This window comes from Corvus brachyrhynchos, unplaced genomic scaffold (genome assembly GCF_000691975.1).
Source record: "Corvus brachyrhynchos isolate BGI_N302 unplaced genomic scaffold, ASM69197v1 scaffold202, whole genome shotgun sequence".
Classification (NCBI taxonomy): domain Eukaryota; kingdom Metazoa; phylum Chordata; class Aves; order Passeriformes; family Corvidae; genus Corvus; species Corvus brachyrhynchos.
The window spans coordinates 4,162,160-4,179,174 of NW_008238132.1; the positions used below are offsets into that span (position 1 = coordinate 4,162,160).

General features: G+C 37.6%; 1 protein-coding gene and 1 long non-coding RNA gene across 4 annotated transcripts in view; one reads left to right on the plus strand and one right to left on the minus strand.

Annotated features, from left to right (window-relative positions):
* Positions 1-11,786, plus strand: part of AKAP11 (A-kinase anchoring protein 11) — a 35,735-nt gene extending 23,949 nt beyond the window's left edge. For all 3 annotated transcript variants that reach the window (XM_017733574.1, XM_008633146.2, XM_017733575.1), the window contains 3 exons: positions 288-334; positions 2,750-2,910; positions 7,419-11,786. In XM_017733574.1, the coding sequence (XP_017589063.1) occupies positions 288-334; positions 2,750-2,910; positions 7,419-7,565 (355 nt within the window). In that variant the 3' untranslated portion in view covers positions 7,566-11,786. The remainder of the gene's footprint in view (positions 1-287; positions 335-2,749; positions 2,911-7,418) is intronic.
* The window catches only part of LOC108446595, a 12,099-nt gene continuing 6,059 nt past the window's right edge, over positions 10,976-17,015 (minus strand). The window contains exon 4 of the long non-coding RNA XR_001861818.1: positions 10,976-16,246. This is a non-coding gene — a long non-coding RNA (uncharacterized LOC108446595). The remainder of the gene's footprint in view (positions 16,247-17,015) is intronic.

Sequence of the window (17,015 nt, forward strand, 5' to 3'; positions counted from 1 at the left end):
CAACCTTTTCACATGTGAAGCAAAACTATTAAAATCAATAAGTAACACCTTTAACACCTTTCTCTTGTTTCTCTCTTCTCCCTTCTTTTCCTAAGAGCAAATCTTGTGAAGTTGATGATAAGTCTGTTTACAACATGAAATGGTGTGAGAAGCAAAGCTGCTTTTCATGATCACTCCTTAATTCTTTTATGATCTTCCTGTTGTTTAACCTTCATTACAGTCTTAGGATTTACTACCTTTAGTACATATATTGGATTCATATTTTTGTTTTCTTAATTAAAATACAGTGATGGAACAGAAGATAAAGATGAAGATTCCAAGGATCCTGTAGAAGGTAATGTCAGTTCCAGCATATACTTCTGTTCTTGTCCTCTGCACGCTCCATTAGTTATTTTGTTAATTCTTTGCCTTTGTAGTCTGCAAAACAAGATGACAACTCTATTATCCCTATTCATCATAATGAATGTTAGTCAAGTGTCAGAATGTATACTTAGATTAATGCCCTACATAATCCTCTTAATGCACTGAAATTTACAGCCTTTGGGAAGTGCTAGTTACTGATGCTCATATGCATTAATGAATATAAGGTAGGGAACTTTGATCAGCTTGTTGAAAGTGGGAATTTATATGCACAGCTTAACTTTTTTTAACAATATTTGATAAGGAGCCATGGCAATGCATCCGCGAGGCTGCGTTCAACATGCTGAAGAAGTTACTCAAACTGGACACATTGATCGTGGGAGAGAGTAATGAAAAACAATAAAAATCTTGGATTCGATGCATTTGCTATTCTCTTTCTTCTTAGTGAAGTGTGACATGTGGTCTGTCCAGAACCTTGGTACGACTTTGTGGTTTGTAGAAGTTTTCTGTGCTTTGGTTCCAGTCTGATTGATGTGCCAGAGGTTGTTAACTGAAAAAAGCCTGAATACACAGTGCGTGAAGATGGTTTTAAGATGAGCTAACGTTAGAACAAGTTGTAACAGAGCTCTTCTTTGTGTTGGGTATATTTTGAAGATAAGTAAGCGTTTCCAGAAACCTCTGCTACTTCCTTACAGAGGTTATTCAGCCTTGTTGCGCATCTTCAAGTAGTTTTGATGTAAGCAGAAAAAGTGTGGGTTTAGGGTTTTTTGGTTTGTTTGGGTTTTTTTCCTCTCCTTTTAAACTCCTGGAAAATGTATGTAAATGACCAACATCTCTTAATTTTATTAAATCAGATGTGACTGTAAGGATATAAGAAAAGAAAACTAAATTATTGAGTATTTTTTCCTCAGAATAATTACAATTAAAATATTTTCTGCTCTGTAGGTTTCATCTGCTTTATCAGTATGTCATTGCTTTCTTTTGGTCTCAACTTAAAAAAGTTCTGGCATCTAAAATATTCAAATTGCTCAACTAGAATAGTGATTGGATTTTTTCTTTACACAGTTTAGATGTCACCTGCTGTCTGTAGTGCAACAGGCTGCTTTATACTGTATTAAGGATTTTCTAGTGAAATTTTTCCTGTATAAGTTCCTCACCTTCTCACTATTGTTTTGAAAAGGCTCTTTCTGTTTGTCATTGTAGGACTGTTGCTAGGTAGAAAACCTTTGTACCTGGTCTTGCACATTTGGAAGTTCTGTTCATGTCATACCTGAAAGTGTCTGGCTTTTTCTAAGCTGACTGTGCTTTGTTCACCAAAGAATTTGAATCAAAGCCTTATTGTCAAATGTACATCTATTTTATAAGACTAAAAAAATGTACCAAAATTTCCCAGCAATGTTACCACAATACTTTCCACCCACTGTCATAATTTTTTAAAAATTGTTCTTTCCCCTATTAGTAAGTTAAATTTTGGGGCTCCTAGACAAATACTCAGTTATCCATTAAAAGCACAGTTTTGTTGGACAGTTTTACTAGTTAATTTTCTCTTTCTTTTACTTCCTGGGGGAATCTGTTTCAACTTGCTTGACTTTGCCAGTTAGGAATGAATACCTTATGTACCTCGGTTTTCATAATCTTAGTTGGAGGAGTAGTGAGATTGAGGTAAACTCAACATGGATATATGTTTTTGTTGCAAATACATTCCATGTTTCTAGAGTCAAGTTCAGTAGTCTGGAAGTAGTGACTTCAACTTGGAGAGCACTGTGTATGTTCCTAGTTGTTTCTGGGAGTGTGACAAAGGATCACCGTGGTAGCTGGATACAGAAACTCAGCTTGGGAACAGAAGGTGATAATACTGTAGTTCCTAAGTGTTATTAACACAGCTGCTCTTCCAATACTAATTTTTGGAACTTCTCTTAAAAGAAGTGTTGAAAAACTGGATATGCCTTGGTAAAACCAGCAATATATTTTGGAGAAGTTCAAGAGGCAGGAAAGAATTCAGAAATACACACTTTTTAAAATCACTAGATGAAGGCATAGCAAAAAATAGCAGCTGGAAACAGAAGTAACTGATGGACCATGTGAGAGCCATTGCTGTTCAGTTTATGAAAGTCTGTGCTAAATTCCTTGTCATTTGGAATATACAATGTAGTTTAGGTATCTTTTAATACTCAGCTATGTTTGCACACTGTTGTAAATGGGATAGACGGCCCTTCCTAATAAGAAAGTGCTGAAACACTTGAGACCAGTGTAATTTTTTCCTTTCATATTATCTGTGTATACTAAATTGAGTTTTTCTAAGATAACATAGTCTATGAACAGGGAACTACAGAGATTATTTTGAAACAATTTGAAGCTATAGATTTGACGATTTTATATTTAATGTTAGGTTTGGAGCAAATCCGAAAGACTTTATCAATAATGAATATTGATCTGGAACCAAATCTAGTGGACCCCCAGCTCAGAGCAGCACTCCAGTGGTTGGCAGCTTCTGAAACAGAGGTGTCTGATCTTCACTTTCGTGACACTGCTGCAAGGGAATTTGTCTTTGTAAGTACTTGGGTTTGATGGATGGTGGGAAAGGGGAAGGATTTCTTTGACTTCCATTTGCTGTGATGTACCAGCTGCTATTACTTTATTTGCTGTTCAGTGCTGAGGAAAATCATCATCTAAATCCTGAGAGGTCAAAGTGGAACAGCCTGTTTAATACTATACATAAACCAGTATTCATCAAAGCTGTTTGTTTCATTTCTTTTACTCCAAAAAGGACGCAATTACAACATTTTTTTCTTGGTGAAAATTATATTTTTTCAAGCATTTTTTACTAAGTATTTAATTCTCTATAAATTGAATCTTTCTGAGAACTTGGTCATGCAATTTTTTTCTAACTTAACATGTTCTGTCTAGGGGTTTTTTTTTTCACATTTTCTTGTTAGAAAGAAGTTTAGTTTATAAGTAAATATTATGTCTTTATTCCATCAGCAAGTGAAACCAAAGCTATTAAAAAGCAGTCTCAATAAGATTGTTTTATTCTTAGGTGCCTTTATTTTGGTTTTATAGATCAAACTTACAAAGCACTGGGCTTTAGCAATTTGTATCTCTTTGGAAAGGCTCAGTATTTTGGTATGCATGCTATCCTGAGTATTTCCATCAGAAACATGTAAGAGAAACTTTTTATTCCTATAAAATCATAAAAACTATTTCATGGCTGCACACCAAACTACACATGATAATCTGGAACTTCTTACATTAAAGCTGTATTTTTTTAATCAACCAAGAAATTACTTTATCATTACCTGGTTATTGAAAGGCTACCTTAATAGATATATAGGCATTGTGTCTAATGATGAGGCTCATAGGAATGATAATTATCAAATATTTATATTTTGTGACCTGGTAATGTGAAAAAGCATTAATGTGATGCCATTATTATGATTTTAACAATTAAGATCTTGGCAAAAACGACTTAACGTACTTACCAGTATATTTAGGAAGAAAAAGCTTGCTCTCAGTTCTGAAATTTAATATTGACTCTTCAGCTTGGGGCTTTCCAAAGCTTGCATCATAATTTCAGGAGAAAAGGGGAGTTACTGGGAGGTAAAGGTCAGTATGACAAAACAGACTCCCAGAGTTGGATGGATGTGTGCACCTATGGTGCTTAGTTACTGGAGACTTGTGGTAAGAATCTGAAAGGTACCTGGAGGCCAGTCCAGATTGTACCTGCTGTGAATTTTCCTAAGAGAGGCTCCTCCCTTCCTACCACTCAAAGAGAATGATAACTTTGGGGTGGTTTTCTGCCTCTCTAACTGTGGAATGTGTATTTGATTTCAAGAGTAGGAAGTTTTGCATTCTTATTTGAAAGCTCCCAGAAAGTTTGGAAATGTGTTTTGGGCATATAGAAATATGTGTCCTCTTCTCTTTTTCTGGAGCTTGGTATGTTTGATTTAGAATTATTTCAGGAATATGTTTTGTTGTACATTAGTTCTGACAGAGTGGACTTTGTGCTTTTGTAAGCTGGAAGGCAGTTTGAGAATACTTCTGTGCTATTTGAAATTGTTGGTTTTAATCCTTATATTCGTATGTTTTTTCTTGGTTACAGATTATAAGTGCCTTAACACAAAGAAGAAAATAAATCGCTTTTTCTGTTCTCTCATGCTTGGCTGAGCATTCTCTGAAGGTTTTTTCATGTGAATGAGTTGGGGTTAGGTAATTAGGTAATTCAGTAATTCTGACTTCATGAGGTTTTTTGCTTTCTTTTGAAGATCTGTTCATCTGTTTCGTGCTTACTGCAAATACTCAGGTAGGATAGTGGTAGGACCCACAAGTGTTGATAATAATTTATTTTTTGTGTATGTGAGACAGCGGTATCTTCCATTGCAATATCATATGTAAGAGAAAACAATGGCAGGGCCTCTTTTTTTAATTTTTCCTTTAGTGTCTCGTTCTTTCAGCCAGCTCTGAGTTAAGAGACTGCAAAGTTGTGGTGCTGAGGTTTGAGCCAATGCTGCAGGACACACAGGAAAGATGTTATTAGCTGGCTGGGTATCTGAGCATGACTCCAGCTACCTTAATAAGAGGACATACCGCAAAGAGCACTCTGGAAAATAGCAGTGTCTGTTATGTGTGCCCTCCTTAAAAATGGTAATATTTTTCTACTTGACGCTTCAGTCATAAATTGATAGTGAGTTTACACCTGAAGGTAAGACCTTTAGGCAGGCAGTGGTCAGGCAGTCCTGAAAATGCTACAGTAGTTAATTGTTTCACTTAGTTTTATAGATTATTTTTAGTTCTGCAGATGCAGTTATGTTAAAATAAATTGAAATTTTGTTTCCCTCCCCGGAGGCAGAGAATGATTACCTGCTTTTTATTCCGTTGCACTTCCAATTGGAATGATCTCTGACCCAGACCGAATTAAATTGGAACTAGCGGTGCCCGGGTCTGTCTCTTGTAAAGCTGCGCGAGCCCCTCCAGAGGGCGCTGCAGCCCAGCAGGAAACCATCGGCGGTGTCCTGGTCCCTCGGCAGCCGCGGGTTTGGGGCATCTCTTGGGTACCCTCGGGCGTTACCTCGGCTTCCTGGGGAACCGGCCCGGGGTCAGGGCACATCGCAAACAGATGGTTCCTATATGAGCAGGTGGTGAGTTCTGGAAGGGAGGAAAGGCTTGTGTTAGCTGATCGCAGCAGGGTAATGAGGCACCCATGGGATGTGGCTGCATAAAAGGCAAAAGTACTGCTAGCATGTATCAGGGCAGGGTATTTATTACTTGCTGCAGCTGGGTATGCTCTTACTTAAGGGTACATGTTATCCTCAGCAAGGCAGAAAGAAGTTAAATACCTGTGTTTGAAACAAAATATATTTGTTAGGAGGGATAACAAGAAACCAGTAAATTAGAATAGGTCATTCTTGACTTCTTTGAGATGCCTGACCATGTGGATATGCAAGTGCCTGGATTAAAAGATCTTATGTATTCGGTTTTTAATCAGACCTTACCTAGCTGTTTTAAGATTCCTATTTTGAATAAATGCTAGTATTTCACTTGTCTGGCAGTAAGAAACGGATTGGTCATCTAAAGAAATAGTGAGATTAAACCTAAAATTAAACTTTAGGTGCCAGCTCTGTAGTTTTACCGTGGTGGAAAACTTCTTTGGACAGTTTTATACTGTATTTGCTGAAGTAGGTATTTGGACATTAGCCACACTTTCCTCTGGCAGAGGAAAGAAAAATGACCATTCTTTTATAAACCAACAAACATCATTTACAAAATTGCATGTTGTAGACTATAAAACTCCTACTTCCTGTGCTCTGCTTTAAAATTCACAGAAATAGCTACAGATTTTGGTCCCCTCTTATATAGAAAAGATGGTTGTTTTTTTTTTCCACTGAGAAAAGTTTCCAGTGTTCAGAATAAATTGTACTCAGGATTAGAGAGGATTTTTTTTGCTTGTTCAAATTAATGGTTTTCTCAAGAAGTTAATTGTTTGATACATGTTTTTATGCCCATGTTCTTTCTGTCAGTTCTATCACCCGCCGTGCTGCAGTTGGAACATCAGCTAGGTAAAGAAGCAGGGAAAGATTGTCTTCCTTTTTATTTTTTATAAAACTTTGTATTGCAATCTGACAGATCTCATAGTAGAAACGATATGAATTTTTAATTTTGTAGCTGTGAAAAATATTTCCCTGAACACTGTGCATGACTTTTTTAATATATGGAATGTCTTGGTAGGGACTATAAAAGGGAATAAGAATCTACAGCTCCAAAGAATAAGGAAGGTGTCTAAACTGTGTTTACTAAATGCAGCATTGACAGGTGTCCAGAAAACTACAGAGAATAAGGTTTGTTTGTGTGGGTGTTTTAGATGCTTATTTATTTATTTATTTATTCAAACTCAAAGTTGTTAGGTTTTTTACTCCTGGGCAAGCTGTCAAATTCATTCTTCCCTTAGGGTAGGCTTTCTTACACATATAGCTGAGCTTGACACATCAGCAGTGGAAGATTTTTTTATTTGGATCCTGGTGGAAAAGAAATGTTTTCAGCTACACTGATCTCTGCTCCTGAGTGGTAGTTTAACTTAATCATCACCTTTTCCTCTTCCCCAAGATGTTATAATTTCCCAACTCTGAAGACACTGTTTTCATTGAGGGTAGTGTCTGTCCCACCCCAACCACACTATATGTTGTGAAAGGAAAATCCACATCCTTTTATTAAGACAGAGTTTTGTCTTTTTATACATGCATTATTGGCATGGGAGGGGTGGCAAATGTCTTAATCTTGTGTTCAGAATTTCCTGTTTTCTGCAATCTTGATGAACCACAGCCCTCATACCTGTGGCACCACATAATTTGAAAATGGTGCTCCCTCCAGAAGAAAGTTTTGTAAAGACTGCCCTAAAGTAAAGTGCTTGATTCTTGAGGAAGTTTTTGTTTTTATAGATGTGGGAATAATGATTAACTCATTACAACTGATCTCTTATGACCTAATGTTTTGAGAATAACTTCTGTACTTAATCAGGATGTCCCAGTCAAAATATTTTGTTTTGTGTTCTCCTGTCTCCCCCTTAGCTTTCCAGAAGACTGAGAGAAAGAGACTGGAAAGTTGGAGATCTCTTGCAAGCAGTGCTGAAATATTGTGAAATGATAGAGAAAGCATCTGATGGAGATCAAGCTCTAAGTAAATCTTTGGTCAATTGGCTTCTGGAAAATGTCTGAAAAATCCAAAGATGCAACACTCTTCACTTCATTCCTCTTCTGAAAGGAGACAGAAAGAACACAGATGTGTAAAGTAAAATTCAACTAGTGAATGTCTAAGTAATAGTCAGCATTAAAAGACTTTGAGGTGAAAGTCAAAATAGCTGTGCTGTGCTTCGTGATACTGTGCACATGGTATGTTTATTCAGTCCATAATCGGTGTTGTCCACCCACGCATAACTTGTATTTACTGCTGTGTTCATACCACTGAAATATTTATGAGCAGCCCTTGTCTATGATAGTAGTCCACAGGAGACAGTCTCAGATATGATATTCAGGATTCCCATTGTGTTAGGATAGCTTTTTCTCCCACTCCTATGTGTGCTACATTCACAGCAGGACTAAGAGCACTGATTTCAGCAAGAATCTGCTCTGGAGTACCTTGCTGCAGATAATGGAAAAAATTATCCATCTTGGCCAGGTATTATGTGCCCAAGAACAGCATTGCCAGGAAGAAAATGGTGACCTACCCACTTAATACAGTCTTCATAGCCACCTTTATCAGTTTTAACTTTATGTGAAGATGGGAGAGTCTGCTCTGAAATTGCTGAGGTGCAAATGCATGTTCCCCTTTGTTGACTCCTGTAGACCCGGTAACTTCTGGTAGAAGGGCAGAGTGGGAAGTTGAGCATAATTTCGTATGTAATTCTTCAGTAAGGTTTCCCGAAGCTTGCCAATCAAATTTAAATGGCTACATTTTTTACTGAGGCTTTTTGTATGCAGATACTTCTATGACACTAGTTCCATGTCAAAGAATTTGTACATCAGTCTCTCACACAGATGCATTAAAAGTAGAAGAGAGAAGTTTCTGAGGATTTTTGCCATCTTTTTGACTAGTTTTAATTCTTTATTTCAAAGCAGCCACACATGAATTTTCTTTTCAGTAATATAGACAACTTTGTTCCTCATCAAGCATGTGTTTAGCAAAGAAAGCTAATAAAAATGTAAAGGGGAAATTTCTTGCAAATTGATTTTTCATTTTTGTTAACTACCTTCACTGAATTTTTTTAAAGGCACTTTTAATTGAATATTTTTAGCAGTCTTGTCAGGTTTCTCACCAATGCTGCTGATTTGCCTTTCTGTCTGAAGGGAAATCTGGACCTTTACTGACCCTGTGGTTTCAAAGTGGTTTTTGGGATTTGTTATTTATATATCCTTTGAGAGAAAAAGGCACGTGCTGGTCATTACCAGGTTGACACCTAAAACTTGGCAAATAGTCATAGAGCATTACTGATTTTGGATGAACAAAAAAATCTTAATAGCTTTTTCAGAGAAAAATATACTGTTGATATGGTGTACAAGTTTGTGATCCCAAACAAGGAGATATATGGTCTCCAGATCTATTCCTGAGTTTTAATGGCATATATACAGTTCTGATTTCCCCTATCCCAGGAATTACTACGAAGTGTCACAGTGGTAAACTCAAGAGCGCTGTTCTTGCAGTGTCTTTGTGTTTCAGGAAAGCATTCCACTGGCCTTTTTGCAGAGACCTGGTTGGTTTTAGTCCTCTTTTGTCATCTGGATTTCTGCCTTGGATCTCACAAAGTTCACCTCTCTCACAGAGCCAAAGATTTTTCATGTTTTTATATGTGCACGTACATGTGTTCACACATGTGAATACACACAGAGATATGTATGTTTATCTGTGTATGAGATCTCACCAATGTGAACTCCTAGTGCAGACTTCCACCACTAAATTAAAATTCTGTTATGCTCCGTTTATTTCCTCACTTCATGTATCATTTCACTGATTGAAAAATCTATGTATGTGACAAAAAGACCAAAAGTCTTTTCAAGGTTTTTTGTATCGTTATAGGTAATATAGTCCAGGCATCAGGAATGATTTTTCTCCAGAGCCCAAAGCATGTCAGGGGAAGTTATCTTAATACCTGTATTTGGAAGACGGGCCTAGTAGCAAATATTTTTAAAGAATTGTATTAAAACTGTCTGGATTTTTTTTTCCTCTCCCCATCCCCAAATTCCTCCTTTTTTTTTTTTTTTTTTTTTTTTTTAAGGTTGATTTTCAACATTGTTTTAGACAAAAATTTGAAACAGTTCTCTGGGTGTAGCACCTTCCCCTTAACACAGCAAAAATATACTTGGACAAATTTACCTATAAAATTGAAATGTCAAAGAAATAAAATGCTAAAAGCAGAGCCTCATGACTAAATTTTGCTTACCAAGAGGAATGTCAGGGCATGAGGATAGAGTATAGTAAAGTGTTTCTGTACATTGAGAAAGATATTGAAGGTATTGTAAATGTACAAAACTGTACATTTAAAAAAACCTACAACATAACTAGCAAAAACCACCGCAGGAACAGCCATTTTTTAACTGATTTATTCAGAATGTTGGATTTTATAAAGTTGGTGAAGTGCTTTTTCTTTTCATTTACTTTTGTGGAGAAAGGCAGAAGATTGCACCATTCACAAAGCTTACAATTATTCAGAAATTTAGGTAGATAAGAGTTGCACTGAAAATTATTTTTATAAACGGAATCTTGTTTTCAGATTGGATCAAATATGTTGTGTAGCTATTGATTGATGTTATATTAAGGAAGAGATTGTTTTATTAGCCTTTGAGGAAAGTAGCATAGTTTCAAAATTTTTGTGAGAAAAGTGTTATAAAATACTTCATTTTTACTGAAAACCAGCAACAAAATCAAACCAGTTTTCTACACAAATTGTTTTAAATTTGTTCTGAATGACTTGACTTTTCTCTTTCTGTATGGAATTAGGAAAGCATTAAACTAGCCTGGCAAAATTGTTACAATTTAATAGTTGGAATAATCTTTGAAAACCTTACTCTGACTATATCTAACTGGTACTGTCTGCCATATTAGTGAAAAAACTGTTCTTTGCTAATGCAAGTCTTAAATTACACTTGTACTGAGTTTGTTTAAAACTCCTGACCACAAATACAGAAATGTAAGTGAAAACTGTAAAAACACGAAGGGCCACATTCTGGTCCCTTTAAAGCAGACAACTCTGCTTTATAAACAAACATAATAAGGTGGAGTTTGTTTCACCTTGCATTTTTTCTGGATGGGAAACCCTGAAAAGAATTTAATTTTTATGTAGAGAAAAATATATCCTAGGATGTTATTGTTTCAGAAATCACCCAAACACTTCATAAATACATTTGGTGTTCTAAAAAATTGAAGCGTTGTGATGTTTTGTAAGATTCTGTAGAAAAAGCACTTTTGAGAAATAGACCCTCTATAAAGCAAGAGTTAGAACTGGCCATATTTAAAACTAGTTTAAACATTCAGAACGGGTGCATAAATAATATAAAGTATGCATAAAGCCTTAAAATAAAAACCAAACCAAACTCAAACCCATACTCTAAAATCAAGGAGGATTTTCTGTCTCAAAACAAGGATGTGAAAAGGTGGCCCAGGCGATAGACATGAATGCAATTTCTGCAGTATATTTGTTCTTGAGTTTTCAAAGATTGCATAAGCTTTTTAGAAAAAAGCCAACCAAAACCCCAAAACCCGGCAACCCACATTCCGAGACAAATTAGGTCTCTCAAAAATGGTGTCATATTTTAAATGTTACATTTTCTAATGTAACTTTGTCTGGGACCTTTTCTATGAAGAGCAACATATTGATGGAGATGGGAGCACAGTGAGTAGTAAACACCAGCGCAAACCCCTGTAGTTCTAGACAGTTGATTTGCAAAGAGAAATACAAGATTCAGGAATGATTTTTATTGTAAGAATTCTGGCTTTTCATCAAGAGCCACCACTGTCAAGCGTTTACTGTACTTGAGCTCTGAAGAGGCAGGGACAGAGCCCAGCCACTGAACTTTATTTTGTACCATCTTTGTACATTCCTGTTGTATAGCTGGTGTTGTAGTTCTAGAGGGCCTTTATTCTAATGTCTGAATAGTATTTAATACTAAAATTTATTATAATTTGCTGGAACTGCTGCTTATTTGTGCAGTGTTACAGTAATTCACAGCCCAGTTAGTGATGCAATTGTATACCAAAAGCAGTTTGAATAACTAAATGTTTATGTAACTGTACTCAGTGAATATGAAGGTCTTGTACTGTTCATGGTGACAAGTTTTGCCATTTTAGTAATTTAACTATATTCAGTTTTCAGATTACGAACTCCAGGTTGCACTAAATTTGTCCTTGTTTTAGCAGTGGCTTAAAATAAAACACATTTCACTGGCTTCGAGAGTGCTGTTATTTCTTGTAAATTCATGGAATATTATTTTCCTTTTCAGCAAACACAGCTAAGACTGGTTCTTGTCAGCGGCTGTGTGAAGGAACTTGAGGAAGGGTATAGTAAACAGTGCATCAGTAGATGGCATACTTCCTACAGAGTTAAATTGGAGTCCTGCAAGGTGTGAGGATGCTGCTTTACTGTCTTTGGGTTGAAAGGTAAACCTGCAGTTCCACTGACATGCAGTAAAGTTCACATGGACTCTACTCACAGCACAGGTGGGAGGCAAGAACCAGTCAGCTTCATCTTGCCTGGAAGCTGGGTTAGTAATATGCCTTGATATTTCCGTGTGGACTGAGGTTGGACTTTGGCACTTTGTCTAGTATTTGGGAAACTAGCTTAGAACTCAGCTTTAGTCTTCTGGACAAATCCAAGAATGCTCATGAAAATGTATGAAACAGGACATTTCACAGGCTTCTTCAAAATCCTCAAGTGTTTTGGTGTCCTGTGAAATTCACCAACCAGCTTATTGTCAAGTACTGCAAAATAGTAATGCTGAGCAGAAACGATGTACCATTTCTAAGATTTAGAGGTACTGCTGTTGCACATAGCTGTCCTAATGTCTTTTGCTGTATAAGCTGTGAATCTACTAATTGCAGCTGGGTTTCATTTCAAGGATTAGGAAATTTTTGCTAAAGTTACTTTAAAACCAGTGAGCATGAGTAACTCTCCTTGATTATTTTTGCAATGGTTGTTTAAAGGAGGTTTCTTTAGTATTTTGAGATTGCTTCCAAAAGGAGCATTCCTTTGTTTCATTACCGTGTCTGTTTCAAAGATTTTTTGTTTGGGTAATGCCTCATGGTCAATTACATGGAAAATATATGTTAACTGAAGCAAGTAAATAACTTACTCTTCAAATATTGTATGTCCAAAAAAAAGACAAGTAGTGAGTTGGAAACAAAGAAAAGGTTTTCATGAAGGGAAAGAAGACATTCATGTGGAAGATAAATCTGAGTTTTTTTGTTCCTGCCTCGGACTTTATTTTTCTTTCATTCAGCAGTCTGGTTCTGGCTGGCTTTATTCAACCACAAAACACTATCCATGCACTTTGTTTAACCTTGGTGTATTAAATTGAGAGTTAAGTCTCCAGCTAGTCCATAGTCTTCGCCCAACATGTGTGCTACTCCATCTCTTGCTGCTGTTGGTCAGACCTTTCTCTCAGTCCCTAACCTGAGCTTCTGGTGTGACTGAATTCCATGCTGGCTATTGCTTTGAGCCTCCAATTGGAAGGTGGCTACGGAAAGTGAGTCATGCCAAGGCTGCAGAAATGTACCCAGATCACTGACCTTACTGGTTATTGAGCACCATATTAATCAAATGCTGTTTCCTTCCACTGCTGTTGAGGCAAACCATGAAGCGTGTGACTGCTTGGGGCAAGGGAACCAACAGTGACAAGCATGAGGGCATGTCCGTGGTCAGGGTACTGGCTGTCTAGTCCATGACCACACAACACCTTTCCACAGAAATTACAAAAATTGAAATCAGGACCTTTATGTAGTCAGAACATAGAGTCTGCATTGCCTTTATCCCTCGGAAAATTGCTTCTGCTTGTGGGACTGTGAGGGAGCTTTGCATACATTTACTTGGGGTGGTTTGTGTGTTTTTAATTAAGAAAAGGCAAAAGAGAGCACTTGTGCAACTCATTTGACTTAGTTTTTTGAAATTCCAGTGCTTCAACCAGGAATAAGATGAATATTGAGAAAAGAAAGGGTGTGATAATGTGGTACTCTTCTGCTATTTGCCCTGTAGCCCACTTAATGCCAATCTCTTATTTTGTACAGCCGCCACCTCATTTGACTTCTAAGTTGAATCAGAGGCTCTTCCTACACTTTCCTTGTGGCTGTTGCTGGTTTCTACCTTTTTCCTGTCCTTTGTCAAGCCTTGTAGTGCAGCTGTCATCTTCAGCTTCTCTTTTGACTCTGCTCTGTTGTCCTGATGTGACTTCTGGCTTTCTCATTCTTGTCTGGTGGAAGTGGTTAAAAACCAGCAAGGGGAGTCTTAGCTGTGAGGCTGTGGAATAAGGCTTGCCTACCAGAAATCATCAAGCAGTGAAGAAGAGCTAAACTTGCTTTTGGCTGAGTTTTTCACTCCTGTAGGAAAGTAATCTGTGGTTGCTTTGGTTTGGAACCCAATTTACTGCTTGCAAAACCCTTGAATTTTATGCTGATCTAAAAGTAACTTTTAAGCTGATACTGAAGTATAATGTAACTCTGACATACTCCATAATTCATGCTGCTGTATGTGCAGCATGCTGCTGGTTGGCTTCAGACACAGGGAAGAACTCAGTCCATTTGAAAGCTGGCAAAACCCCAGTTGTCTCACCCAGTTGCATCAGGTCTCAATTTAGATAGATAGTAACCTTTAACAGCAAATAGTCAAGACCTAGGAAGGTGTGTTTTCGTATTATTGCCCCGTAATATGCTGCTGTGAACAGATGCTGCAACTGGATTGATTAACCACACAAAATCAGACATAATGCTACAAAAATGCTAACAATATGGACAGAAATACAGCAAAGAACCATCTGCTTCTGCTGGAAGTTGTAGTTCAGAGGAGATGCATGATGTTTCTGTGGGAAATAAAAATATGGCTCAGTGGAAACCAAGTTGTAAAAGCAGAGAAATTATGTTAAGAGAAATGACAATACTGAGGTGTCCTGTTGAACTCTTTACATTATGTTATGCAGAGAGTTAGAGTTCACAGCTAAATCCATTGGAGTTAAAAGGCACTGGGAATAGGAGAGCATCCAAGCTAGCTGCTGCAGGACAGTGAGATGCTTAATATTTCTGTGGCAACAGATCATACACGTTTTTCATTCTTTTAGCTTAGGAGGTTCAGAATTTGACTTGCGTCTTAATTTATTGCTGTAAACCATGATGTGAATATTGTATCTTCAGGGTAATCAGAGTCTTCAAAAGGTTAAGCCTGAAACATCTTGACAAGCCTAGTATATGCTGGCATCTTCAACAAAACCTCTTTTCCTTTGACTGCCTGAGAAAATAAAGAGGTGGGTGTTGGAAATTCCCCAAGGAGTCCTCATCAGTATGATCGAAGTGCTTTTCAAAGGTTCCTAGAGATGGTTTCAGTGAATTTGGTAATTTTTGTTCAAAATTGTATTGTGAGATTTTTTTCATCCTCTGCAAGTGTTGCAATGGCATGGCTTATGGAATATGCCCAGCTTGTAGTCTGCGTGTTTAAAATTTGACAGACTTTTTCTCATGTATTATCTTGCCACCACTGTTAAGAAAAAATTTAAGTACACGAAAAAATCATCCTTCCTGCTGCCATCCAAATTACACTGGATGAGTGATTTAGATTAATTAGGGAAATAACCATTAATCTGAATGCATGGCAGCAATGAGAAGGTTAGTTGTTTCCGTTGTTCATTTTCAATTTTCTTTCTTAAAAAGTAAACATTTTTCAGTAATTAGATTGGAAGTGCAGTAAAGCTAAAGCTCATGAAATTGTATCTAATTAAAAAGGAGAAAATGAAAGATAATGAACTGTGGTCATAACACAGTCTTGACCCTGGAGCTCACTTAATTTGAACTGAAATTAATTTCCTACCGTCTTTTCTTTGCAACTCAAATGTTCAAACACATTTGTGTCCTAAATTCAATATCTGTTTTTAAATGTGGAGTTTCTACAGTCTTGCGATGTTGAGAGGAGCAATGGTTCCAAAGGTTTTCTTTCTTTTTGGTTGTAGTGTCCTTACTGGGTGGGATGTTTTAACTAGTCCACCTTCTCAGTCCAGTAACTTTTAGCAGGGGCTGTGGATTGTATTGACCCCACATAGCATCCTTGGCACCTAGTCCATGGAATTTTGCTTCCCTGACTTGATTTCAATACTACTCTCTGCTCCTAAAAGGTCTACCAACCTCAAGTCCTGTGCTGCAGACATGTCATTGACCCTGAAGAAGGTTTGATACCCTCAAAGAAGGTGAAGTCTGTTCGAAGGAGTCAGTCTGTAAAACAGAACAATGATCCTGGGCTCTTCTGAAGAGTTTTGGACATTAACAATGACTCCTTGTATTTGCCAAATCCCACAGTAGTTACCGTTATTATTACTCTCCCAAATATGATCAAACAAATATTTTACAATTTCAGATACATTCATGTAATAAAGCTTGAAAACTGTGGGCCTTTTCAGGCAAATCTGGAAATCACGCAGGGACTGTCCCAAACTGGTTGCATGTAGAAAAATCCTCATAATTTGGAAGTTAATCACTTTGTAAGTTCAGCTCTGGGGCCGCCAACATAAGACCATGGACCTGCTGGACTAGGTGCAGAGGGGGCCACTAACATGATCAGATGGCTGGAGCACCTCTCCTGTGAAGACAGACTGAGAGAGCTGTAGCTGTTCAGCCTGGAGAAGAGGAGGCTCTGGGGAGGCCTTACAGCACCTTCCTAAATAAGAGAGCTGGGAGGGGGGCTGTTTACAAGGACACGTAGTGATAGGAAAAAGGGGAATGGCTTTAAACTGAAAAGAGGAGAGATTGAATCAGATATTCAGAAGAAATTTTTCACTGTGACAGTGGAACAGGTTGCCCAGAGAATTTGTGGATGCCCCATCCCTGGAATTGTTCAAGGCCAAGCTGAGCAACCTGGTCTAGTGGAAGGTGTTTCTACCCACGGCAGAGGGGTTGAAACTGCATGAGTTTTAAGGTCCCTTGAAACCCAAACCATCTTATCATTCTAAGTACCTGACTGTTTTTTTGACCTTTCCATGGGGAGTCAAAAGGATGAAACGTCTCTCCCTGTTCTAGATGATGACTCACCTTCAAGGCAGTAGCAAACCCATGGCTATGTGAAAGTCTAGGAATTCCCAAAGATAACACTAGAAATGCAAGGATCTAATGTTCCACATGATATTATCCCTCTTTGTTTTGTTTTTCCAAGGGCATGACTTTGTAATAAAAGCCACAACAGCAAAGACTGCATTAAGATGCATGATGTTTGTAACACTGTGATTGCCTGGAATAAGGAAATTCTCTGCTCAACTCTGACATGGGGATTCTGGAGGTTCTTTTGGGTAGGTCTCCTGTCTTACTCTTCTTTGTTTCTCATTTTCTGAAGCTGACTGATGCTTCCTGCCCTTTGCACAGGGAGATGGTGGGAATTGTCTCCCTTTCTCCTCTACATGAACAAGAAGTCTCCTGCCAAGCTGAATTTTAAT